The following is a 24,839-nucleotide window of genomic DNA, read 5'->3' as shown; positions in this document are numbered from 1 at the left end:
TCTCACAGCCTGACTGGAATGGAGCACAATTTGCGACAAGAACTAATGAAAGAAGAATTAGAAGAAAGGAGAATTATTTACTGCCTTTGTACAAGCCAGACTCCACGTACTACTAAGGAAAATATACAGCAGAGGGGACAGCGGTACAATTAGAATAACAACGGGGCCCCTTTCTACTGTAAACTATGTTTTGTACATCTGCCCTAAACCAGTAGAAATCCCAAATCTCAGCAGCAGATAGGCCGATCCCGTCCCCTTCCGGCTGTCCCACGCTGAGGCTCCTCCCCCTACACTTCGGGCTGGGAGAGTGAGAATGTTCAGAGACGCTTGAGGAAAGGAGGTCTCTGGGACTGTAAGAGGTAAGTCGGTGTGTGGATTGGGGGAGCGGGGTTATTACACGTTACACCTGCCCTCATACTTAGTCTGACACACGTAGCGCAGTCTCTGCCCGACCCCACTGACCCCAGCTGCATTCAGGGTCTTAAAGATCCGCTTGGGAAATGGCTATTGTCATCCAGCCTTTATAGAGGCGCAAACTTAGCGACAAGTGAAGAGGCTATCCATTGCCTGTGCGGAGCAGTCACTCTCTCAAGGAAGGCACAAGTTACTTGTGGCAGCGCAATAGTGTGTTATAGAGAGGGCTCACCTTGCCTTGAAACTGATTGATTCTAGTTACCATGGCATTTATATGGGGTGCAGCTGTGCTAATGGGGGTCGGGTAACCCAGTAGTAGTCATGCCCAAGTGCTCCAAGCTTTCTAATGAGTTTAGTACCCTGCAGGAATGGCACAGCAAACCCTTAAGGATATGGGCCCCCCTTTAGCATAGTGGTAACAACACCTAGTTTGTTATTTGAATAGGAATCAAAGTGCATATCCACATCATACCAGGTGTATCATAAACTTCCAGTAATGAGGGGAGTTGTAGGAAGACAAAAGCAGCTAGGATGAAAATGTGACTTATTGGTAATGGTGACCTTTGTATTTCCTATAGAAATGAAATTGATGATGGCAGAAGGGCTTCTCTTGAGGCAGTAGAGGTAACTACGTTTTCTGTGATTTGTTGCACACTTTATATATACTCTCTTGTGTAGTTGTTTTTTTTTTTATATATATAACTGTTTAATGCTAATTATTCCATTGACATTCTAGATGGGTACCTAGTTATTGCTACCAATCCTTCCAAACTCTCTCTTTAGTCACTTTTTCCACCAGGTGCCTGTAATGTCCCTTGCTAAATGCAGACACCCCGAAGACTCGCAGTCATAATAAATTCTAATCAATAAGTTGCTTAGAATTTATTTGATGCAACCAGATAGCTATAGTAAGTCATTGGCAACAGTAGGCAATTTTAAGTTAGTTGCTCAATATGTTACTGTCTGCAGTATAAGGGACTCCTCTACTCTCCTGTCTCGCTCTGGGGTTTTAGTTGCTGGTGGTATCTCACATGCCCATTGTTATACAGCCTTTTTGGGTTGTACTGTAAGCTACAAGTATGGAGTATAAAATATAATCAAATCCACTGTTAAATTGTGAAGTAAGCAGAGAACAGCAATAGCTCTTCTAGCATTTTTATTAAAAAATATTTTTGCTATTTCCCTTTAAAACCACATATCTAAAACTTTAGTAATTATTGTTTTACAAGTTACAAGATTATTGATGATTATACACTTATATGAGAGAGTGATGGGTATTTTTATGTTTAATTCCCTTAGTTCCGGGTCTGTGTTTCCATGGCTTGGCTGGTAATTCCTCGGGAAGACCTGAATGTGTCTGAGCAGGTGATCGTACTCTTGTCCTGTGTGCTGTCTTTCCTGGGCTCTGCCCTCATCATTGTAACCTACATCCTGTGGCAAGATCTCAGGAGTCGTCCACGACTCCTCCTTCTCTTCTTGTCTGTGGCAGATCTGCTATCTGCTCTCTCCTATTTCTATGGAGTCCTGCGGAACTTCCAGGATTCCACATGGGACTGTGTGACCCAAGGGGCAATTTCCACCTTCTCCAATACCAGTTCATTCTTCTGGACAGTTGCTGTGGCAGTATATCTGTATATTACCATTGTAAAGTCTCAGCAGAGCTTTGCTGACCAGATTATTCCTTGGCTTCATCTAATCAGGTAAGTAAAAACAAAGTGGTAAGAGAACAATGTTATTACCTTTTATCATCTTAAGTTTGCTTCCAACATACAACAATACAAGTGAGCAGACTCAGCTTTTATTATAGAAATGTCTATTGAAAAAAAATAATTGAATTGGATTATTTTGCTCTTTGTCTTTATAGTTCTGAGGGTGTTGTCTATTGATGGTTTTTACCCAGGCGGAGGAAAGTGAATCCACTGTCATTTACTCCTTTCTGTAGTTACATTCACCGGCATGGGGTCAGCCCATGTGGAGCTACATGGAGCAGATATTGGCATGAAATTGCAGACTTGTTTTTCTGTGCTGATATCTGCTTTGTGTAGCTCCACACAGGCTGACGCCACGCCTGTGAATGGGGCTACAGGAAGACGCGCACAACAACAGATACGCTTTCCTCTGCCTTGGTGAAAAAAAGCAGTTGAAGGAAAGCAGATGATCAGCATTGTGTGCCCCTGCCCTTAAACAGTCATTATGTATAATATTCCGGGCCTCCAAAACTTGGTGTATGAGCATGCACTTCTATGTGTAACAGTCTTTGCTTTAGGAAGTCAGCACCAGGAATTAACCACTTGAAAATGAATGAATTTTACTGGGCAAGTCTGAATGTAAGATGGATTGAGATTAAATAAATGCTAGTAAAAAAACATCAGGTTAAACCATATCAGAAGTTGCAGTTCAAAATTGACAACAGGTAAGGGGAGGTCATAAACAGGCAGTCAGTGATTGGTAAAAAAGGTAGTCAGTGATCGGATGAGGCTGAGAATAAGGCAGAAGGTCCGACCATAATAACACACAGAACTATTAATATTAGATGTCTCACGTGTGCAGGCTGTTGCTCAGAAAAAGGCATCCTAAAAGCTAACACTTGAGGAGGAAAGAGCTCTCCAAAAAAGCAGCTAACTTGCTCCTGGCACCTGAAATACTATCTCTGACACTGCACTGACAACACTAGAATGAGAGGTAGGAAAGGAAGAAGAGATAGAAGGTAAATGCTGCATAGCATTCAGGTCTGGTGGGTAGGTGCTAAAGTATCTACAGTAGATTGCTGGCCACCAGCACAGAAGTTTCAGTCTTACCTTTAGGGCTAATCAACTGGATGTATGCACATATTTTATGTTTTCTTACTATATCATTTTATATTAGGCCATTTCCAGTTTTCATGCTTTCTCCTTTTTTTCTAGTTTTTTTTTTTTTTCTAGAAGAGGACAAATTAAGCTTCCTGTATTATCATAGCATATGTCTGAATCTAGCCAAGGCATGTATATGTTTCTATGTGCCAAATTTAAGTTTAGGAGAATACATTGCAAAAGAACACAGTGGTTCTCTTAAGTGAAAAAGCAACCTCATGTATTATGGGTTATAGTTTCTTTGCAGGGCACAAAGTAAGCAAATATAACAGACCCTTCCTTCCCTTTTTTACTTTAATAAATGTGTTCTGAAACTCAGACGCCCATGTGAAATTCTGCTTCGTCAAGCAGAGGAAATGTAGTGTGAGCGAATAACAGACCAGCTGGGAGCATGTGTGCGCTGCAATGCATAGTTTTGTGAAGGCATTTGGAAGATTTGGCTGCTGTTTCAGCCACTTTTCGTATGCATGTGGCAACTTAGAATGGGCCGAAAAAAAGCATCTTGTTCAAAAACTAAATTCTTTTAGTGTAGAAGGGCACAGTATTGCTCTTGTGATCTTGCTCTCCACTTCCCCATTGCTGGGTCCAAAAATGAGGATGGGCATGAGGGATAGGGGGCTGTTCTGCCAAGCAGAAAAGTAACCTAAGGGTGCTCCTAGCTACAATTGGCACCTGATTCTTTAAAGGAAAGAGCAGCATAAAGCAGATTTGACTAATTCTAGTGTATAATTATTTTAAAACACATCCTGGACCAGAACACTGGTCCTGCCAACAATTACAAATGCACATGAATTGCAGTTAGACTCTACAAAGTATTAGCCTTGTTAAGTTGCATACATTTTAAAATGCATTTTTCTTATGGGAGCCCTGTAAATTCTTGCAACTATGACTATTTCCAAGTGTTTGAGTCATGAGTAGACTGGTGACTGCATTCAGAAAGTGTGTAAAATTGAATAGAAACTTTTAGCGCATTTTGAGGAAGGGAAAGTCATCAAATGAAAACATTTTGCATAAATAAGAGCAATAATCTTTTATATTGTACATTTTTTCCTTTAACAACTTTTATTACATTCCTTCCTCAGCCTTGCAATAAAAAAGTGGATGTTTTTGTGTAGTCTAAAAGGGAGCCTGTTTCTCCAGTTAAAAATATATATTTTTAGAACACAAAAAAAAATACTGCTAAAAATCCAACAGATTTCTTACAAAATTCTCAAGGAAATCAAATGTTACGTATTGCTATTTGGCTGAACAAGCCTGGGAAAGAGAATTTGTTTGGCTGTCCATAATTTAGTGCCCAGTTCAGCTGCTGTATTAATTGCAATTTTTATAGTGGGTAATATTAAAATGGCTGTATTGAGTTTAGTCTTATCTACATTTTATATGATGGGCAGTTTGTTTGTTACTAATCCATTTGTTACTCTATTGCTGCATTTGGACTTAGGAGCTGAGAGTCTGTATAATTGTTTATATACAGATTACTCTGAGACCAGGGTCTTTAGACTCTTAAATTGTAAAATCAGTATTTTTATATTTGACCATGTATCATGGCTTTAACTCTGCTGGGTTTAAAATTCTCCAAATTGCAAATATTGTAAATTATATTTGTCATGTAATAATATTATGACATTATCCTAGGCCTCTGCTATATACATGGTATAGTGATTAATGGTGTTCTACTGGAAAAAAAGCAACACTGGCCTAATGGAAAAATATTTCTGTTATTGATCAATTGATTAAATATTCCAAATTAACTTTTCATAAGCAGACTGTGCACCTGAACAGTCTAAACTAAAGGCTATCTATTAAATCAAGGACATAAGAGAAACACACACATGGATGTCCAGTTTGAATTACTTGTCAGAAGTATGGGGTTCACACCTAGGAATTCAACTGGGGGGATATTCACCCAAGGGAATAACATCAAATCTCATTTTCATTTCAGGAACCAGTATATCCTGACCTTAGAGTGAAAAGAAATATGGGGCCTTATTTACACAGGCTCAGCTTGTGTTAGTTGTGTTATAGGCGAATTGACATCCTTCTGCTAATAAAATGCAGGGATTTTCAGCAGGATTTAATAGATGATAGTAGAGAGGCCTAGAAGATGTCAATATTTTGTTTTACCTTTTTTAATGGCTTTTGTTTTGCAATACCTGTGCTTTCTTCATCCTGTATGTTTTTCACCCTAGCGCATATCAGCACTGCTTGGCTGACAAAGTTATAATTTAGCAGCAGCTGAAAAGGAGCATGTTAAGTGCCCATTTAAGTATGTCGAGCTTCCCTAAGCAAACACTCAAACACATGTCAATAAAGGTTATTCTCTGAGAACTAGGAATTGTTAAACATTCTGTTGTGTTTTTTTACTATCAGAATCCTCCGCTTTACACTGGCATAGTATGGCTTTTCTAAAGTGTGAAAGGAGTGGGTTTGTATAGTATATACAAGAGTGGAAGCTTTTGTTAACATTTGTTATTGCTTCTTGCAATTGTCAGGCCCAGAACATTTGATTTTTAGTAACCATTTGCCTGTAAACCAGTTTTATTAAAATATTGGATATGGGATTGACCTATCAGGGACATTTGCTGGCCATACACGGGCAGATTTAAGTTGCCAATTCAGGTCTTATAAGCCTGTGTATGCGTCCCTCTGATGGGCATACCCCCTGATATCTGGATGAAAAAAGAACCACATTGGGTCACTGATGTGGTCCTTGCTCCAATGACAAGTGGATCCTATGGCATATGTCTACACTTCTAACAGCATTACATCACTTCTTAGTAGACCAAAGTGTATGTGTATATGTATATATATATATATATATATATATATATATATATATATATAGAGCTGATGGGAAGCAGGCACTCACGTCTTTTAGAAATTATAGTTGCCTGGGTGCAGTATAAAAATACAAATGTTGACAATAGAAACAAAATACCGCACTCACAGGACTTAGAGAAAAAAATAGTGGAGTTTATTGTGAAAAACGTCAATCTAACGTTTGGGCCGTGTCCACAGCCTTTCTCAAAGTGAACACATTAATTACACACCCACTCTTAAACCCAAAAATGGCACCAAAGTGTAACTGATGACGTCACATTGTGTAGCACCAATATATATATATTATTGCCTTGTTCCTTCAGGCCTTCATTTGTTAGTTAACTGAGATTTGTCATTTTCTGTATATGGATAGGTAGGCTGCTTTGTGGGAATTCCCTGTGCTCCCAGTCTCCCACTGATTGTTGCTTCTCTCTCACATACTTGCATGACTACTATTCAACATGAGACTGAAAGTATTAGGCATAACTTCTCTCATATTCCTTCTCTTTGTTATAAAGACAGTAAGGAGGCTTAGGGGCTGGCAGCATAACATGACATAACTGGCGGTGTGGCCTACATGGGCATTTCCCACATCTGTAAGATGTATATGAGAAATAAATCTATGCCATCACTGGTGTACCCCTGTAGTAAGCCCTGAGCTGAAATTTTAAGGGTACGGTAACCCATCAACTGGTGAGAAATGAGGTGATTGAGCTTCACGTTTATAGCACAGCTTTATTTGCCAGGAAATTGTATAATGAAATGGATCACTTATAAGTGATCTTCAATACAATAGCTGAACTTTTACAAAAATGTAGCTAGCTGGCTGGCTGGAGCATAACCCATCTTACCTGCTTTTCAGGTATCTTGTTGTTTACATATCTTTGAATAAAATTACTAGAGACAGAATACTTCTGAAGAAGTTTTGTATGTGTGTTTTTTTAGCTTGCAGTGTTGTTTTCCCAACATGCATTTCTGTTTTTTTTTCTTGTTCCCCACATTTCTGCTGTTACGCGTGTTCATAATGATGCTCCATAATGACATATTGACGTTCCGTAACATCAAGAATTTCATTAAACTTTTGTGGGGAAAAAAGCCAAGGTGAAAAGCAATTTATGTGCAAAATGTACCCGGACTAATCGTCAATACGCTACGTAATTAGGTCACCAGCATATAATGTGAAAAAATCCTGCACTCAGGTGAAAAAACGCATGGCCAGGGGGAACCCACTTCCAAGCATTATGCTTACCAAATGGTCTTGTTGACCCGGGTGCTCCTGCTCCGAGTCCGTAGCCAGGGGACAAATCTCACTAGCATATAATGCCACAAATACGTATATGGGCAATTCATCTAACAAGAGTTTGACCGCCATATTGAAAATATGTGGCGTATTTCAGCTGTGTTTTTCAAAACATGTGGATCCCATAGAGTTCAAAGGTGTGGCATTTCCTCGACATATTGGTGTTTCTGCTGAAAAACAGAAGCACTGGCATCATGTGGCAAATATCAGCTGGCAAGTACCCCATGGAAATTGCTATAGCGCGTATTTCATTATTTGCAGTAGGGCTTAATTTTGTGTGTATTTTCACTCGAATCCGTATTTTTAAAAATGTGACGTAAAACCGCCTTGTGACCTTGCCCTTATGAGGAATTTCCCTTAAGCGTATTCGTTGCATACGCTTGTAGATAAAGCATCAGGCATGCCTGGGTAAGCAGCCAATGCAGGAATAAAGTGAGCCACTATTGACCCAGTCAACAATGTATTGGCCAGTGGGTGGGTTTTAAATGATCAGCTCCTGGACTGATCAAGACTCAAATTAATTTTTTAAGTTAATTTGAATAATGATTCCATTTCTTGCACTTATTCTCCCAGGAGTCTGTTTGGATTTGGCATTAAGTTAATGGGTCAGATCGTTATGAAAACATTGATATTGCATGATATATTAAAAGCTTGGCTAATGGCTTTCATTTAATACGTTTTAGTAAATTGATTATTCATTTATCTGTTTCAGTTTATGTATTCCAACAGAGCATAATATTTTAGGAGAGTTTCAGCTTCCATAAATAACAACTTATAAGTAGTCTAAACAACTTTTCAGTTAGTCTTTATTATTTATTTGGTATAATGTTTCAATTATTGCCTTTTTGCTGTTTATAGCATGCAGCTGAAAATGTTGTTTGGTTGTCAGGAGTCACTGATGATGGCAACCAAGAAAAAAGAATTTGACGCAAGATTTAAAATTTTAATGCTATTTTTATTGTTTATTATCATGCCCTCTGCTATTCAAGTTTAAATTCCAAGCATGAAAAAAAATTAAATCCCCAAATAAATAAAGACAAGTTGCATTATATAGAATATATATATATATATATATATATATATATATATATATATATATATATATAATATAATATATATGGAATTATTTAGAATTCTGCTTTGTACTCTATAGAAATCAATAATTTCAAGGTAAACAACTTCTTTAAACGCCCACTACATTTTGTACAGATGTTTAAAGCTATGACAGCCCCTTTAAAAATGGCTGCAGTCCAATTTCATCATATGAGTGCATATGACATCGTATCCCAGAAAACAGGATGAAAGGGAAAGGGCTATCATTGAGCAGATAAACAAATCCTATAACATATTCAGTAAGGGAAAGTCCCTGCTTCTTAAAAAAAACAGAAAATAAATTTGCTTCTTTAATAAACTAGGGCCTGGCTATCTGAGTCCAGGGGCCAGATGTGTCCTCATTGTATATCTTATTTACTTATTGCCTCCCTCTGCTTTTTACTATGACCACAATATGGCCATGAACAAAGGATATATTCAATAATCAGACTGTTACATGAAAATATTTGCCTTTCAACTCTCACCTACATCCTTTCAGTGCAGAAATAGGTTGCATTCTTACAGAAGATTATACAGCATAACGTTCCTACCCTGTAGTTGGATATCAATTACAATAATCTCTAAAAATTGCAAAAGTTTTTTCCAATGTCCCTTTTAAAAAGGGTTTTTTGGTTAAAAAGTCAGAGACACATTTATAAGGATATCCTGCCTCTGATTCTGATAGAAACAGGAGTCATTCAGATTTTCAGTTTTGCAGATGTCTATAGCCTGGTTTTATGTGCGGGATTAAAGAAAAGCCGGGCCTCTGTTCTTTTATTTTACACATGTAGAGTAGGCCCTATGATAGCCGTCAGTTTTACAATGTCAGCCAAATAATAAAACAACAAAATAAAAAAAATTGATTTAAAGAGGCAGTTCACCTTAAAATTAACCTTTAGTATGATGTAATTGCAATTAGCGGTTGGTTGTATTTATTTATTTATTTATTTTTATTATTTTAGTTGTGCTACTTTCCACTGTGGAATTGTTTTCTCATTGCTACAGTTTAATTGTTCTTAGCAACCAGACAGTGAATTAAATGACATGTTGGAATATCAATAGCACAGGGATTGAACAGAAAAATCTGCTATAAAAAGGAAGAGCTTTCAAGTTATGGTTTGACTACAGAAGATTACCTGTTTTGCATAACATTTAAAATTAGAAATGCAGAAAAATGACAGTAATTACTGTATGAATATATGAAGGGATACTGTAAAAGTGCAGATAGCCTCTTCTGAGCAAACAATGTGTAGTGTAATTTACTTTTTTATTTTAATGTAGATTAAGGTACCAGGCACACTGTAGCTGTGGGAGTTTGTGCTTGCCAGTGGCTATATGAGAGGCAGGTCGGCATGGGCACATTGAGACCAGGATCTGGAGAGCAGGCAGAAAGTCAACAGTGTGTAAGGTTCATCACGAGCAGAAATCTGAGAAGCTCCTACTAATGGTAGTTGAGTATTTATAGCTTATATGGAGTCAGTACAAACCCTGCAGTACAAACTTGCAACAAAATACAAATGTAAAACAATTATTCATGAGATCCTTTAGGCTGATGCCACACTGGGCAGATTCTTGGCCTGCGGATAAACAAGGGCTGAGATACTGCCCCTATGTTTCAAAATTCTTATTGTTGTGCCTGTACCCAGAGCCATTGTGTTGGCCCAGGTTCAGACACATCAAGCGGAATTTGGCGCAAAACTACCCGCATATGTAGTTTTGTGCCAAATTCCACTTAATAGTCTGCAGCTCGGTCAACTCAATGGCTCCAGGTGCAGGCACAACAGTCAGCTTTTTGAAGTGGCAGATTCTCTGCCAGCGGTTATCCCTGTGTGGCATCAGTCTAAGGGCAGTGGCACACGGGAGATTAGTCGCCCCGCGACAAATCTTCGTTGACGCTGGTGACTAATCTCCCCGCAATGCCATCCCACCGGCTAGAATGTAAATCGCTGGTGGGATGGCATACGCTTTGCTGCAATGTCCCAAAGTCGCCTGAAGTTGTCTTGAGAGGAAACTTTGTGCACATGTGCCACCGCCCTTAACACTGCAGCGGCAGCACTGATAAATCTCATACCAACATATAATAGTGTAGACAGTAATATGGTGCACACCACTAACAACGATTATACCTGGGTGCAAGAGCAAATGTAGTACAATAAAACAAAAATGTGTCAGCACTGACAGGATTTCAATTATTTGAACAAAAGGTAAATTTTATTACAAAATGTGAAAAAGGAGCATTACAGATTTAAATGTCATGAGAGTGAGAGATGTTTGTACTGTCTTTTCTCTGCCTCCTGATGAAAGTCCCTGTGGGAGACTGAAACATTGAGGTCTGTAATGTTCCTTTTTCACATTTTGTAATAAAAATTACCCTTTTGTTCAAATAATTTAAATTCTGTGAGTGCGGACACTTTTTTGTTTTATTTTAACATATAATAATGTATACATTAAAAGCAAGGAAGCATGTTATTCAAACAGCAAGCAAAGTTATATTTCTCAATAATAATGTATTCTACCCAGACTGTATTCCAAAATGTCTCAAATTGCACATTTAACAGGTCAGCTGACGCTCAAATTTTCAAAGTCTAGTGTATAGATGTGTTGCCCCTCACTGTGGCAGAGTCCCCTAAAGCAGTTACTTTCTGATTGTTTTCCAGTTCTTGTTTGAGGTCCCACATTTGGTCTTGGCCCACCTTAGCTAAAAGTCTCACACTAAAGCTATGCCTTCAGGAATTTATATGGAAAAGGCTACTGCTCAGGGCTCCCTTGCAATTCTGTGTGGGAACCACTGTCCTAGGTATGGACTGCAGTACCTCTCACTGTTACCAGTGTGCATGACAAGGTCTGAAATATATCCCAAAACCGTGCCCTATACCAGTCAGAAAGATTCATATCCTTAAAAGAATACGGTCATGGGAAAAGATGTATTTTCAAAACGCATCAGTTAATAGAGCTTCTCTAGCAGAATCCTGCATTTAAATCCATTTTTTTAAAACACAACTAGATTTTTTTTATATTTAACTTAAAAATTTCACATGGGGCTAGCCACATTCTTCATTTCCCAGTATGCAACAGCCATGTGACTTTGATAAAATTGAGTCACACTTTACTGCTGAGAGCAGTTCTAATGTGTAGCTCTGTCTCCTTCTGAAAGCTCAGACTGAGGCACAATGCACTGAGATGGCTGCCTACATGCCAATATTACAACTTAAATAAAATACATTTGTTGGTTCAAAATAACATTTTAAATGGTAGAGTGAATTATTTGCCATGTAAACAGTGTCATCTAGAAATAAAAATTATACCAAAAAAATCACGACAGTATCTCGTTAGTGTCTTTGAGTAAAATGAATGGGGTCTTATTTTGTGTGACTGTTATGTCTATGCACAATAATGTACACACCTGTCTGTAGAGAACTGCTGCCACCTAGCACCTTACCTCACTGCTCTCAGCACAGATAAGCCATCTGTGTTTATAGATACCAAGGCTGCAGTATATTGAGTCACATGGCACTCACAAGAACACAGTGTTATGCTTAGAAGCCCTTGGATTGTGGGATTGAATTTATTTTTATATCTGCCTCATAAGTGTGAGGGGAGCAATGAGTCTGCAGATATTCTTTCTCACAGAGAAAGCTCTATTTGCCTAGATTCTCTGGAAAGTCCTTGTTCGGTCAAAAAGAATGTCTTTAGGCAGTGATGCAGATCATACCCGGATTGCTGCCAGAACCTTTTCTTAGGAAAAGTAAGGATCTTGGCTTTCTTATCTGCTCTTCCATGAGGTTCTGCCCTTATTTTGTGAAAATGCTGTGCCACCATGCAACAGAATTTCTAATTACTGTCCTGTGTGTTTACTTTTCCCCTGTTATTCATCCTACTTACTTTCTAAGTACAGAAGGGTTAATACTATCTTCCATCTAGTTGAACCACACTGGATCCAGAAGAGTGGGCCCTACAAAAAAACCTTTCTCTATCTCACAGCAAGATGGAGAACCTGACAAGTGGATCTCATGGCCACAAAGCTCAACTGCCAGGTTCCACAATACTGCTTCAGATATCGAGACTCGCAAGTTCTAGCAATTGATGCAATGGGACTTTATCCTTGTATATGTGTTTTCCCCATACCCATGATCCACATCGGCTTTACCAGTTCCCGACAACATCCAGTTATACTTGCCCCGAAGGCCAAAGTTTTGGATCTGTGCAAACTTGCCATTGCACCCTAATGACCCAACCTACTCCTCCAGGGACCTTGTCATTCTAACCTATCCAGACTCTCGCTAATGGCATGTGTATTAAGAGCTCAGTTTGGAGGAACAAGGGTTTCTCTGACAGAGTAAGCCAAACTCTACCTTAAGCCTGCAAGAAAACAACTGCTTCCTCTTATTACCGGTATGGCTTATCTATGTATTTTGGTGTAACCTAAGTACATTCCTCACCTAGTTGATTTCCTTTGAGATGGACTAGGAATCAATTCTCTGAAAGTACAAATATCAGCTCTATCAGTTCTTTTCCAATGACAACTGGAACAAGCTCTTTAAGTACCTCCATTTGAGCCCATTGCTTCTCTATAGATATAAAACTCCTGACTTGGAAAACCACATTTCTTGAGGCCATCTCTTTGGCATGGTGTATTCAGAACGCAGCACTGAGTTACAGGTCCCCATTCTGCATTTTTCAGAAACTGTTCTCCGGACAGTACAGTCATTTCAACCTGAGATATCCTCCAAATTTAATCTTAACCAAGAAATTGTACTCCCTTTTTTATGCTCCAAACCAGCCAATAAGAGGCATCCGCTTCTCCACAACCCTGAAATTTTATATGTTGTACCGCTGACACTAGGAAGTTTGATGCTGTCTTTGTTCACTATGGTGCCCCGAGACGGGGCAATTAAGATTTTAAAGCCTCCATTGCCAGGTGGATCAAAGACCTGATCAAATCTACAGATCCAAAAAAACTGCCCATTACCTTCAGAGTTTCTGCGTGTTCCACACAGGGGACTCCCTTGTGGGCCTCCTAGACGAAAAATTGTATTAACCCTTCTGTACCCTGTGCTGCCATGATGGGACTACACAAAATTGATTTATCGGTGAGTAGAAACAAATCCCCATTTCCTGTACGCAAGCCTTAGATCTGACCAGTGACCTTTTTCAGCTAAGTCAATTAATGTAATACTCTTTAATCTGAAATACTGGCTTACATATATTCATTCTTTTTCCCACACTACCCTCTATTATTATTTTCCCTTTGTATTGGTGAAGCAAATCTAACAGAGAATGTATAAATATATTGCTGTTTTCTCCTTTGCTTAGAGGATTGTAACTCTGCTTTTTTTCTTTGTCTAAGAAGCTGTGTTTATCTTGTTTACAAGAAATGGTTGGCAGTGCTAGAGAGCGGCCAGGAAAGGTCATTTTGCCCTGTACTAGGCACAGTAAGCATGCAGTTCTGGCACTAACATATCACTTATTGTTACTGACTTGGAAACAGGGATTCATATCCCTTTCCTGTATAGGTGGCCTGAGCAATGTGAAAATGTGTATTTTTTTTTATAGTTTTTACCCGTTCCTGTGTGGAACCAATTTTTGAAAAGACCTGCGTCAGAAAATCTTGCCTGCAGGATACCTGCTTTTTTTAACCCGCTGATACCCGACTCTCTGCAGGACCTTATTTCCCAATTCTACTGTACAGCGCTGCGTACATAAGTAGCACTTTATAAATAAAGATATACATACATACATACATACTACACTTCATTATGCACCACTATGCTATACCTAATCTACCTCTGCCACTGCAACAGCAATTTAACACTCAAGTTACTAAAGCTGAGATCCTTGAACCAATAGCTTCCTTGACCTTTAACAAAACACTGTGACTTGATGGTCTCCCACCAGTCCAGTATAAACAGTAGGCAGAGACAATAGCATAATGCCTGCACAAGGTTTTATCTCAGTTGAACAAGGAAAACTTCTAGATTCAGCTACGATAGTGTTAATCCGCAAAGAAGGGAAATATCCAGCCCTCTGTCGCCCTTGCCACTAGACTAAGTAAAGTTAGCACTGGACCAATCTGGCTTCATACTTGGTAGGTCCACGAATATAAACATCAGCAGGCAACACACAAACATTTACACACATCATTTACACTCAGGCTCAAAAATTATATCACTGGATGCTTCCAAAGTATTTGGCTCAAATGGCCTTACCTGTGGGGGGTGTTTAAAATGGAAGGTTTTCATTAAATGGATTAAACTCCTACCAAGCCCTGCAACACAGATGAGCAGCACTCTGGGATAAAAAGCCTCGAAAACTTTATTGTGGAAAGACTACAGACATGGGCCAAGGCCCATGAGTGCCCCAGAGTGCACTTATCAACCATTATTCAACAATTTCTATAACTACAGATGGCCTAATCTACAGGGGCCTAATCACCATGATCCCACCACCCTTTCAAGCCTGCTTTGATGAATGGGAAAAAACATGCCCAGCTTGATCCCCCCAAGGCTTGGGATGAGGCCACAGACAAAGCATATGACTGTCTTATTCAGACATACATTAATACAGTTTTAAATCCTATATCAACTTTATTACTCACAAGTGCTTTGCCAAAAGGAGAACAGATTGAACTTCCTGAGGTGCCAGGAACTCAGAGCCCCATTCTTCCACATGATTTGGGCTTGCCGAAATATTCAGCACTGTAGGAGGAAAGTTGTGCATAAATGACACACCAGCCTCTGGTGTCTGATGGGAATAATTAACAATATTATACCCCAAAACAGACAAAGAACCATGTTCCAAACCCTCCTATTCTATGCTAAAAAACCGATCGCTATAAAGTGGATGTGTAACAAACTCCAACCCTCAAGAAGTGGAGAGAAACACTGGCAAACTTACCTTTCTCTCTGTGCTGGGAAGACTCTTACACATAAAGCACTAGGGTCTGTAACTCGCATACAGATTTTGACTTCAAACTTATTACACTTAACTGAGCTAAGAACATGGTTTAACTAAAATGTGGATGCAACTTTCTTGTGAATCTGACCAAATAACCAATGTACTATGCCTTCTTATCAATCTGTACTTCATGATATGTACTTGCATTGCTCTTCTCTTTGTTTGTTTTTTTAAAGGCTTTATTTAAACAGTCAGGACACTGTTAGATCAAGGATATTGTGAAATAAATGACGAGTAGGCGTTTGAAATTTTTGAAGATTATAAAGGATAACAGTGCAGTTTTTGTGCTGCATTAGTAACCTTTTAAAGCCCACACATGATTATTAAAGAACTGAACTGTTACAATGCATTAAGCATTTTTGTGTAACACTTTGCCCATGCCTTACAGAAGTTTGCTTTTCTCCACAGCTGGGGGGTGCCATTGGTGATCACGCTATCGGCCGTCTGCCTGAAGAAGATCGGTTACGATGCCTCCTACGTGTCTGTTGGCTGGTGTTGGGTGAAAATAGATGTGGAGGATAAGCTGCTGTGGATGCTGCTAGCTGGAAAAGTTTGGGAAATCTTGGCGTATCTCATACTGCCAGTGCTATACATTCTCATCAAGAAACACATCGGGAGAGCAGTATAACTTCTTTTTTATATATATAATATGTATTTCTCTCTTCATGCCTGCTTTTCTGTTAGTTTCCTTGGTAATGGTTAACATAGTATGGAATGCACCTAATTTGCATAGAAGTTGGATGCCTGTAGCTGTTCTCTTTTCCTGGTGACAGAAGGGAAAGCTGCCATTTATACCCACATCCTACACCCACGTTATACCACACAATATAATTAAATGGGAAATTTGAAATACAGGGACATTTTATGTTCCATCTGGGCCTTTCCATGCAGCAACACAAATTTCTTGGAATTGTTGTGAGGTGAACACACATAAAATCTTTAGCGTCTGACATAGTCCAGGGTGGGGCAGAGGCTTAGATCTTTGCTGGGAGGGGGGGTCCTGTATCTTGTCTCCAACCTTGTACATCAGTTCTGTGCATATTTATCTTTCCTTCCTTATCCTTTATGCTTAAGGTTGATGGCACAAGGGACATTTTGTCGCCCGTGATAAATCTTCGTTAACATAGACAACACAACGCCCCTTGTTTCCTTCCCACCAACTAATATTGAAATTACCAATGGTGAAACACAAGCAGCGCAAAGTTGCCCAAAGTTTCCTTGTGAAGAAACGTTAGTCTACTACAGAAAGACAAAGCGCTGCATTTGGCTCCCCACCAGCGTTTTCAGTGTTAGTCAGTAGGAAGGCGTTTGCAGGAGATTAGTCGCTAGCAGTAAATCTCATCTACTGCAGGCTAATTTCCTAGTGTGCCATTGCCATAAAGCTAATGATTCATAAGACATGTTGTCTGCAACTGCCATACAGCAAAAAAAATACCCCTGGCTGCCTGAAAGGCGAACAAAAACTCCAGAAATGAATATGAAAGGGCAAAATTGTTTGTTTGATTGGCCTATTTAGATTTCAAAGTTAATGGCTGAGGATGAAGTGCAGTGAACTGTGATACCTTGCTTCTGTATGAGCAGCTTAAAATGAGTTGCAAAAGTGCTTTGTGTCTGGTTTTAATGGTACAAAATATTCATAGCAACATTGCAGTTTGATAACCTCTCATGTAGAAAAACAGCACCACCTAGTGGAAGTCATTGGATAAACATGGTGATTTTTCTTGCTCATCTTTTGACTGTTCCATTCATGATTTACAACATTAGAATTCCCAGAATAGATCATAAAAACCTGTGCTATTCTGGCAAATATATTGCTGCCTGTGTTTGGCAGTGCTGTATTCATACAGTGTGCTGGGGCAATTAATATCCCTATTATTACTCCCACTCGCAGACTCGTGTATGGCTTTTTAACCTCTGTGTTCTTTTCCCAGCATGCTGCTCTGGCTGAATACCGTCCAATATTGGCTACTTCACCAGTGAACCAGCCTAGAACAATCGCAGACAAGAAGCTTGTTTTCATCCCCATTATTTTTATCTTCCTTCGCGTCTGGAGCACAATTCGATTCATTCTGACACTTTGTGACTCTCCAGCTGTGCACAATCCCATCCTTGTCACCCTTCATGTAAGTGGCCCCACCTATATATATGTATTATTGTTAGCTACAAAGTTTTGTATGATTTTTCAGTTAGAACAGACTCTTTGTACCATGGATACCTGTCCTCTCTTAGATTTGGCAGGTTTGAAAAATAAGAATGGTGATATTTTTGAATTTTTCCCCACTGGTGTTTTACATGCATGCCCAGTCTTTCTATGAATTACGCAGTCATATTTGCATCATGTTTAATTATCATTTTATATACCCCACAATTGATCAAAACATATGATAATACCTCTATGTGTATGGCCACCTTAAAATGCTATATTTTGTTACTGGTCTGTTAAACAGTGCAGCTGAATGTTACCTTTTGCACATAATGCAAAAGTTGCACGTTTGAATAATTAGGATATAAAATGATGCACCAAATCCGCAATTTGGTTCAGGATTTGGCTAAATTCTAAAAGTCACTAAAAATAACAATTGGCATAGTGCTGTGAGTGGATCATGGCCGGTAAGTAATGCTCTGAAATAATACAAAGTGGATTTCCTGGAGATTACCATTATCTTTTGACCAAAAGCTTACTCTACACTGCAGCCCAGCATGTCAGTTGGCTCTCATAGCTTACAAGGGTTCTGTGCCATAGTCCTCATGGTAGGTAGGTGATGTTGCTATTTCACATTCCCTACCTATCCCAATGTAAACAGCACTGCTTTGTGCTTGAGACACAAAGTAATGGAGCTGCAAGCAGCTTTTATTTTATTGCTTATTGTCTGACTGAGAGCATGTGATGCAAAGTATATATTGTTTGTCTTGTAAATAATAACCTTACAACATCCTGAGCCACTAAAGGAATACCGTCATGATTTTTATGATGTACTTTTTATTTCTAAATGACACTATTTGCATAGCAAATAATTCACTCTACCATTTAAAATATTATTCTGAACCAACAAATGTATTTTTTTAGTTGTAATATTGGTGTGTAGGCAGCCATCTCAGTGCATTGTGCCTCAGTCTGAGCTTTCAGTAAGAGCCAGCACTTCACATTAAAACTGTTTTCAGGTAACCTATTGTTTCTACTACATATGTAAATGGAGGAGTCTCAAGCCGGACTTGGATTTCTATTACTATTGAGTTCTATTCTGATATCTACTGGGAGCTGCTATCTTGCTCCCTTCCCATTGTTCTGCTGGGAGGGGAGGGGTGATATCATTCCACCTTGCAGCTCAGCAGTAGTTTGAAGCAGAAGTGTGACTGACGTTTATCAGAGCACAGGTCACATGGTTGTGGCACCCTGGGAAATGAAGAATATGGCTAGTGAAATTTCAAAATTAAAAATATAAAACTGATGTGTCTTAAAAAAAACATGTTTTCTATAACAGTATTCCTAAAGTGGTGCTTTATGTCACCTGAAACTTGTATTCTATGAAATATCATTCCCCCTTTTGTAAGATAGATAGAAGGGTGATTAGATAATCATTGTACTTTACACCTGCCATAACCAGCCAGTTGCTGAGATCTTTATCCTTCTCACCACAAGAATGAGGTGTTATGGGTTCCAGAGATGATAATTTGTGCCCTTTATGCAAAGAGCTGGCATGGATGTAGATGTAGAGCTGGGATAGATTACTGGTTGTCTATAAAATGCTTATAAAAACTTTCTACTGCACACTAAATATTTCCTTTTTTCATATTTCAGGGCATTGGAAATACTTTTCAGGGAGGCGCCAACTGCATCATGTTTGTTTTATGCACACCTGTCATTAGGTCTCGATTAGTGTCCTTGCTCTGTGGCTGCAGCAGATCTTCTCGCAGAGAAAATGAGACGTCAACTAGACGAACATATGGGTCCACCGCAGGAACACCGGTGAACCAGACATGATCAGGCCACCCAGGTAGCGACTGACTTCTACAGAGAAGTTTTGCTTCATTAGAGTCTCTAATTTGGGCTTCCACAAAGACTTCAGAAATATAAAGTTATGGTGGCTATGATCTCTATAGTTACACTTTTAAAAGCAAATTGTCTTAAATGGTCCATTGCAATAATTCCTACAGAAAAAGTACACTAATCCCTGATGCTTTTAGTACCTCTTGGCTGTATTACAGAGCACATTCTGTGTCATATAGCCCCACTGTATATGCTACAAGGACAATGCAATAATTCTCCATTGGAGAAACCTGTTGTAAGTTTACAGTACATTTGCCTCTCTGTTAACGCTGTGATAAGCAGCAATAGCCTGCCATTTGCACATGATGATTGACTTGCAATGTGGCATTAGTGGACAATTGGCAGTGTGTCTTATGGCAAACTAGAAGCAGAATTCTACTTGCAGGTAACCTCCTTAAAGATTTCAAATTAGGCTACAAACGGCACTCCCTTTTCCAATGTCTAAAAACCCATAGCCACCAACCAGATGGTTGCTTTCAAACACATAACAAATAAATACTTCCTCTTCATTGGTTGCTGTGGGTTTCTGGAACAGTAGCAGACTTTGCACCACTTATTATATTTCCCCCAAAGACAGATTTCTGCTTCAGTAAAACATGTCTGCCATAATATAACTGTAATAATGTGAACTCATCTGCACTCCATATGCATAAAAAGGACTTAAGGATGTATAAAAGCTAATTTAGATGCCCTCCATACTAGATAAGCACACTCTTTGCAATATATTTTGTAAAGTTAATATTTTAATTACTTCCGTCCCTCGTCCCCCCCTTCCTTTAATGGTCTGATTGACAATGTCCTACAGCACTGAAGAAGCACCAAACAATATACAATATATCTCTCAGGGGCTGGTTTACTAACATCAGTACTAAATTGCATCAGTACAGTTGCCAGGAGCAATTGATTTTGACCAGAATTCTACGTCCTACAAGAAGGGCTCTGATCTGATTGGTATGGGTTACTTTACAGGTGCAGTTTAGCAGCTATGTCTGTAAATTAGCCCCTTGTTGTTTGTTGCCAGAGAAATAAGAATTTAGTATCCAGAAATATTTTTGGCTGCTATTTAAATGTACTTTTGTTTCTTTGTATAGCTGGTGCTGGGATTTTTAAGTCTTATTTTAGTTTTACATTTGTCATGCAAGAAGAGTTCCACAAAACCATTTAAATAGGCTGTACTTTTGTAAAAAAACACAATTTCTGTTCATGCTTCCATTAGCCATAGTTGTCTACTGAAAGTTAAAAAAAAAGATATATTTATTGCACATCGCCATATCTTCAAGATGGGTACGCAATGACAATTAAAATCCGCCATAATTAAATATAATCATATACACAGTTCTTAATGCCTTTTATAGTATTTTCCAGTAGTGGCCTTCACCTACTTGAATTAGGTTGGAATGCTGTCATGGAGTTATTGTTACAAATGAATGGAATGTTAGCTTAACATTAGAAATCTAATAGACAGATTAGAACCTCTCATCAGGTGAGGACTGCATCTGCATGTTGATGAGTTGCTCTCCTGATGGGTTGCCATAGGGACTCATTGGAATCTGATCATTGGCCCATGTGCTGACGTTCAGAACAGCCCAATTGGCCCTACACACAGTAGCCAGATCAGGAAAGTATCTGTTCTTTGGCGATCTCGCCAAACAAGTGGATCTATTGGCTTGTGACCAGCTTATATATTTTATTCTGCAGCAGTACAACAATAACACAGCAACCTTACTGTTTACAGTTTATACAAGGCCATAATGCCATTAAGCTCATACTGGGCCCTGAAATCACTGAATCAGCAGGTGCTCACCATGTGATGAGATGTACCAAAGGGACTGTTTAATAATGGTACTGTAACTTCTTTTTATATGGGGCCTGCAATATGTATATGCCTGACCTGTAGGACAACCTCATTCTTAGGAGAAACAATGTTAATTAAAATGATGTTGTAGCTGAAGGGGTGGGTGAAAAATAGGAATAAATGTGTATGTCCTGGTGTTTTAAACTGGGTTAAAATGATGAAGTGCCTGTTATTTTGTACTTGTTTATATTTAGCTGAAGGTCGACTCATCAAAAATATTAAAGCAAAGTGATTTATAAAGATGTTTGCATTGTTCCTTTACTGCAGTGGGTTCAGTTTTATTTATTTTATTTTTTTTACAATAGGTAAGATTTTGCTTATTTTACAATTATCAGGCCATAGGCTGAAACATCAATATATCGCATTGCTAGAGAGCATTACAATTAATTATTCAGAGACATTAGTAGAGCCATTTGGTTGGCCAAGGGATAGAATTATTTACTAGAGGGCCATGACTGGTTAGTGGTCTTACAATTGGGGAAAAAGCTCAAATTTATATATCTAATGCCAGAAAAAACTACCTTGCAACCTAGGAATGATATTCTTGCCCAAATAATTCTTGGGAATTTATCACATGACTTGAATTTCCTCAATCATGAAAATTAGTTCAATAGAGTTCGGGTTACGCTGACTTACATAGAGAAATACATAAAGAAAATATTAAAATGTCTTCAAAAAAATTCAAACTACAGAAGAAAGCCAGTTTATTTTCCATCAAGAATGAATAAAATGTGCATTTCTTTCCTTAGGTGTTTTATCACTGCAACATATGGTCAGTTTGCAGCTAAATATCTCTTTGCAGCACTTCAGCCATGCAGGTTATGGCTACTTGAAGTTCCTAAACCTGACTGTTTTGCCAACGTGACTGTCCCTTCTTAGCCTGTCAGTAATAGCTTCTAATGCTAACGGCCTCCTGCTGGACAAATATGGCCGCCCCTTAATAGAGGAACATGGGGGATCAGATATGTAATGTAAAAGCATCAGGAAATACTTTTATGGCAAAATTATAAAGCTCATGCAAAGACAATGTTATGATAGATGTTAAAAAGGTTTCATTTCTGGTGTCCGTATCTCTTTAAATACAACTTCTATAATACATGTTTTGCCATTTTTAGCAATAACCAAAGTCTTGTTATATTTCCTTCACCAATTTGCATCAAAATTAGAACTGCAGCTTAATTCTATGTACCATATACCTATACTTCTAAAAATGATACATTATTTTAGAAAGCATGATATGATAAATGGCCTTTGCATTTGTTCTCTGAGGCCTGCTTTGGCCTGCCCCCCAATTCGTTTATAACAAGGTTACAGAAGGAAAAATTGTTGCATGAGTCATTCTGCCTCTGTTAGAACAATATTTGGGACAGCAAATGTATTTTCACCCAATTATTATCCTAAATTACCTTAAAATTGGGCAATTTGGTGTATCTTAAGAGAAATAACAGACATTTTTCCAAATCTCACACCAACTGGCCTTCAGGCTGAGCCCCCTGTGACTGCCCCAGGCACCCCTAGGTGGGTCAGGAACCATCTTAGGAATCACTGCCCTAGTAGGTAACTGTAGGAAGGACTTACCTGCAGAAAGCAAGCTTCTCAGGGGTAAGGATAGTATGAGAGCCTAGAGCCCCCATTAAATGTGGATTGGAAGGGTGGGACTGGAACTCTCACGATCTTCTCACAATCTTTCTCCAGACAAAACGACCAGGAGGATTATAATTCGCAAGTAGTTATAATAAATAGAGCTTAGAGCCCCCAACTGGTTCCATAAGGGAAAGCTCAGCATGGATTCCTGTGACAAACAGGATCAGATTAATACCCTTGACACATAAGAAAGGGGTTCCATATTGGACCCCTCTCAATAACTATGTGTGGGTATAATTGAAAGTGACTGTAATTGAAGGTGGCTGTTTATTACTACAGCATCTACTCTATACTATGCAGTTTAGTAGTTATAATTGCTTTGTGCTAAGGTTTGCTGAGTGCTTCCATGCTGCCTGGGTAATAGCAGTGTGAACCTTGAATATTCTCCTTGTGTTTGCCTGGGTTTCCTCCAGGTGACTTGATTTGTTTCCAGGTAGGCATTGGTGTATTAAATGCCATCTCACCCCTGAAAGGGGCATCAGTGAGGACAGCGGTTAATTTATCCAGAAGATTTCAACAGCTTCTTAAGGTATATGACTTATATGATGCTTGGAGAGCATGGCACCCTAGTGAAAAGGATTATACTTACTTTTCTCCACCCCATCTCTCACACTGTCATATAGATTTGGTGCTTCTAGATAAGGTACTTTTACAAACCACTAAGGGCTCTGGCACACGGGGAGATTAGTCGCCAGCGACAAATCTCCCTTGTCACAGGCGACTAATCTCCCCGAACTACCATCCCACCGGCGAAAATTCAATCTACCTGCTAGAAACAAGTATCAAACTTATGTACAGGTGGTACATGGTACCTTGTTCAGAATCTTCCCCTCCTCAGCTTCCTATGCTGGAGAAACTGTGGACAAATTGGTTCTTTTATCCATATTTGGTGGGACTGCACAAAACTCTCTTTATGCTGGAAATTCATTTTTGATATGCTACAGGAACTTCTGCACACTTCTCTACCTTTCACACCGAGAACAGTGTTGTTAAACTTAGACCTGGATAATATTGAGTGGAACAAGAAAACCTTGATCACACATACTCTTGTAACAGCTAGACTAGTACTAGCACAGTCCTGGAAATCAATACACCCTCCGACCTCTACAGAACTAACTAACCTGATAAATGAAACCAACAGGTTGGAATACTTCCGTGCTAGAAATAATAATCTACTACATAAATATAACTCCAAATGGTCAAATTGGAATGACAGTCCTTAATCAGATGGTTTTCAGTCCACTCAACCTCTCCCTTCATAAGCTTTACAAGTTTAGAGTATGTAAACTCAAGCTTAACTAACTAATTGGTTTTTGCTTTGATTATGTCGGTACACCTGTGATATCTTGCTCTCTTTATCCTTTATTATCTCTCTACTTTACTTTACCTTATTTGTCTCCCTATTCTGTTTCCTAGCTTTCCCATTTTCTATTACTTTACAGTAATTATTGCCTTGGTTATCTGTTATCTGCTATGTGCCTGTGCCTTTTCTCCTTTGAATGTCTGCCTCCATGGCTACATAGCAGCTTATTTATATAAATTATAGTAGACTTTCTGAAGTAAACACACAACTTTTACCAGTGCAGGGCAGCAGCACATTATATTTTAGTTACTTTTATACACTTTCATTTTTTGGTGTTACTGTTCCTTTAATGGATAATTTGTGAAAAACTCTTGAGGAATCAACAAGATTCAGACGGAATTGTTATTTTTTCTTTTCTCTTAAAATGATTATCGGTACTACACTTTTTTCACTATTATGTAAGCAAGAACTGACATTTGATATAATGTATATGCTTTTTTGCATTTCTCTTTTACTGACTTTATGATACGATATTATGTACTTTTGGAACCTCAAGATGA

At 38.8% G+C, this 24,839-nt stretch overlaps 1 protein-coding gene across 1 annotated transcript; it reads left to right on the top strand.

Moving 5' to 3' along the window:
- The first annotated feature begins 342 nt into the window (after positions 1-342).
- On the top strand, positions 343-21,572 carry gpr157 (G protein-coupled receptor 157). The gene is given in 6 exon segments (NM_001131040.1): positions 343-359; positions 993-1,038; positions 1,714-2,114; positions 15,838-16,051; positions 17,361-17,552; positions 19,229-21,572. Coding segments are annotated over 4 exon segments (972 nt in total). The 5' UTR covers positions 343-359; positions 993-1,038; positions 1,714-1,731; the 3' UTR covers positions 19,412-21,572.
- Positions 21,573-24,839: the final 3,267 nt, after the last annotated feature.

The sequence above is a fragment of the Xenopus tropicalis genome, chromosome 7 (assembly GCF_000004195.4).
Source record: "Xenopus tropicalis strain Nigerian chromosome 7, UCB_Xtro_10.0, whole genome shotgun sequence".
Taxonomy (NCBI): Eukaryota; Metazoa; Chordata; class Amphibia; order Anura; family Pipidae; genus Xenopus; species Xenopus tropicalis.
The sequence above is the reverse complement of the archived record's forward strand: the minus strand, read 5'-3'. Positions and strand labels throughout refer to the sequence as shown.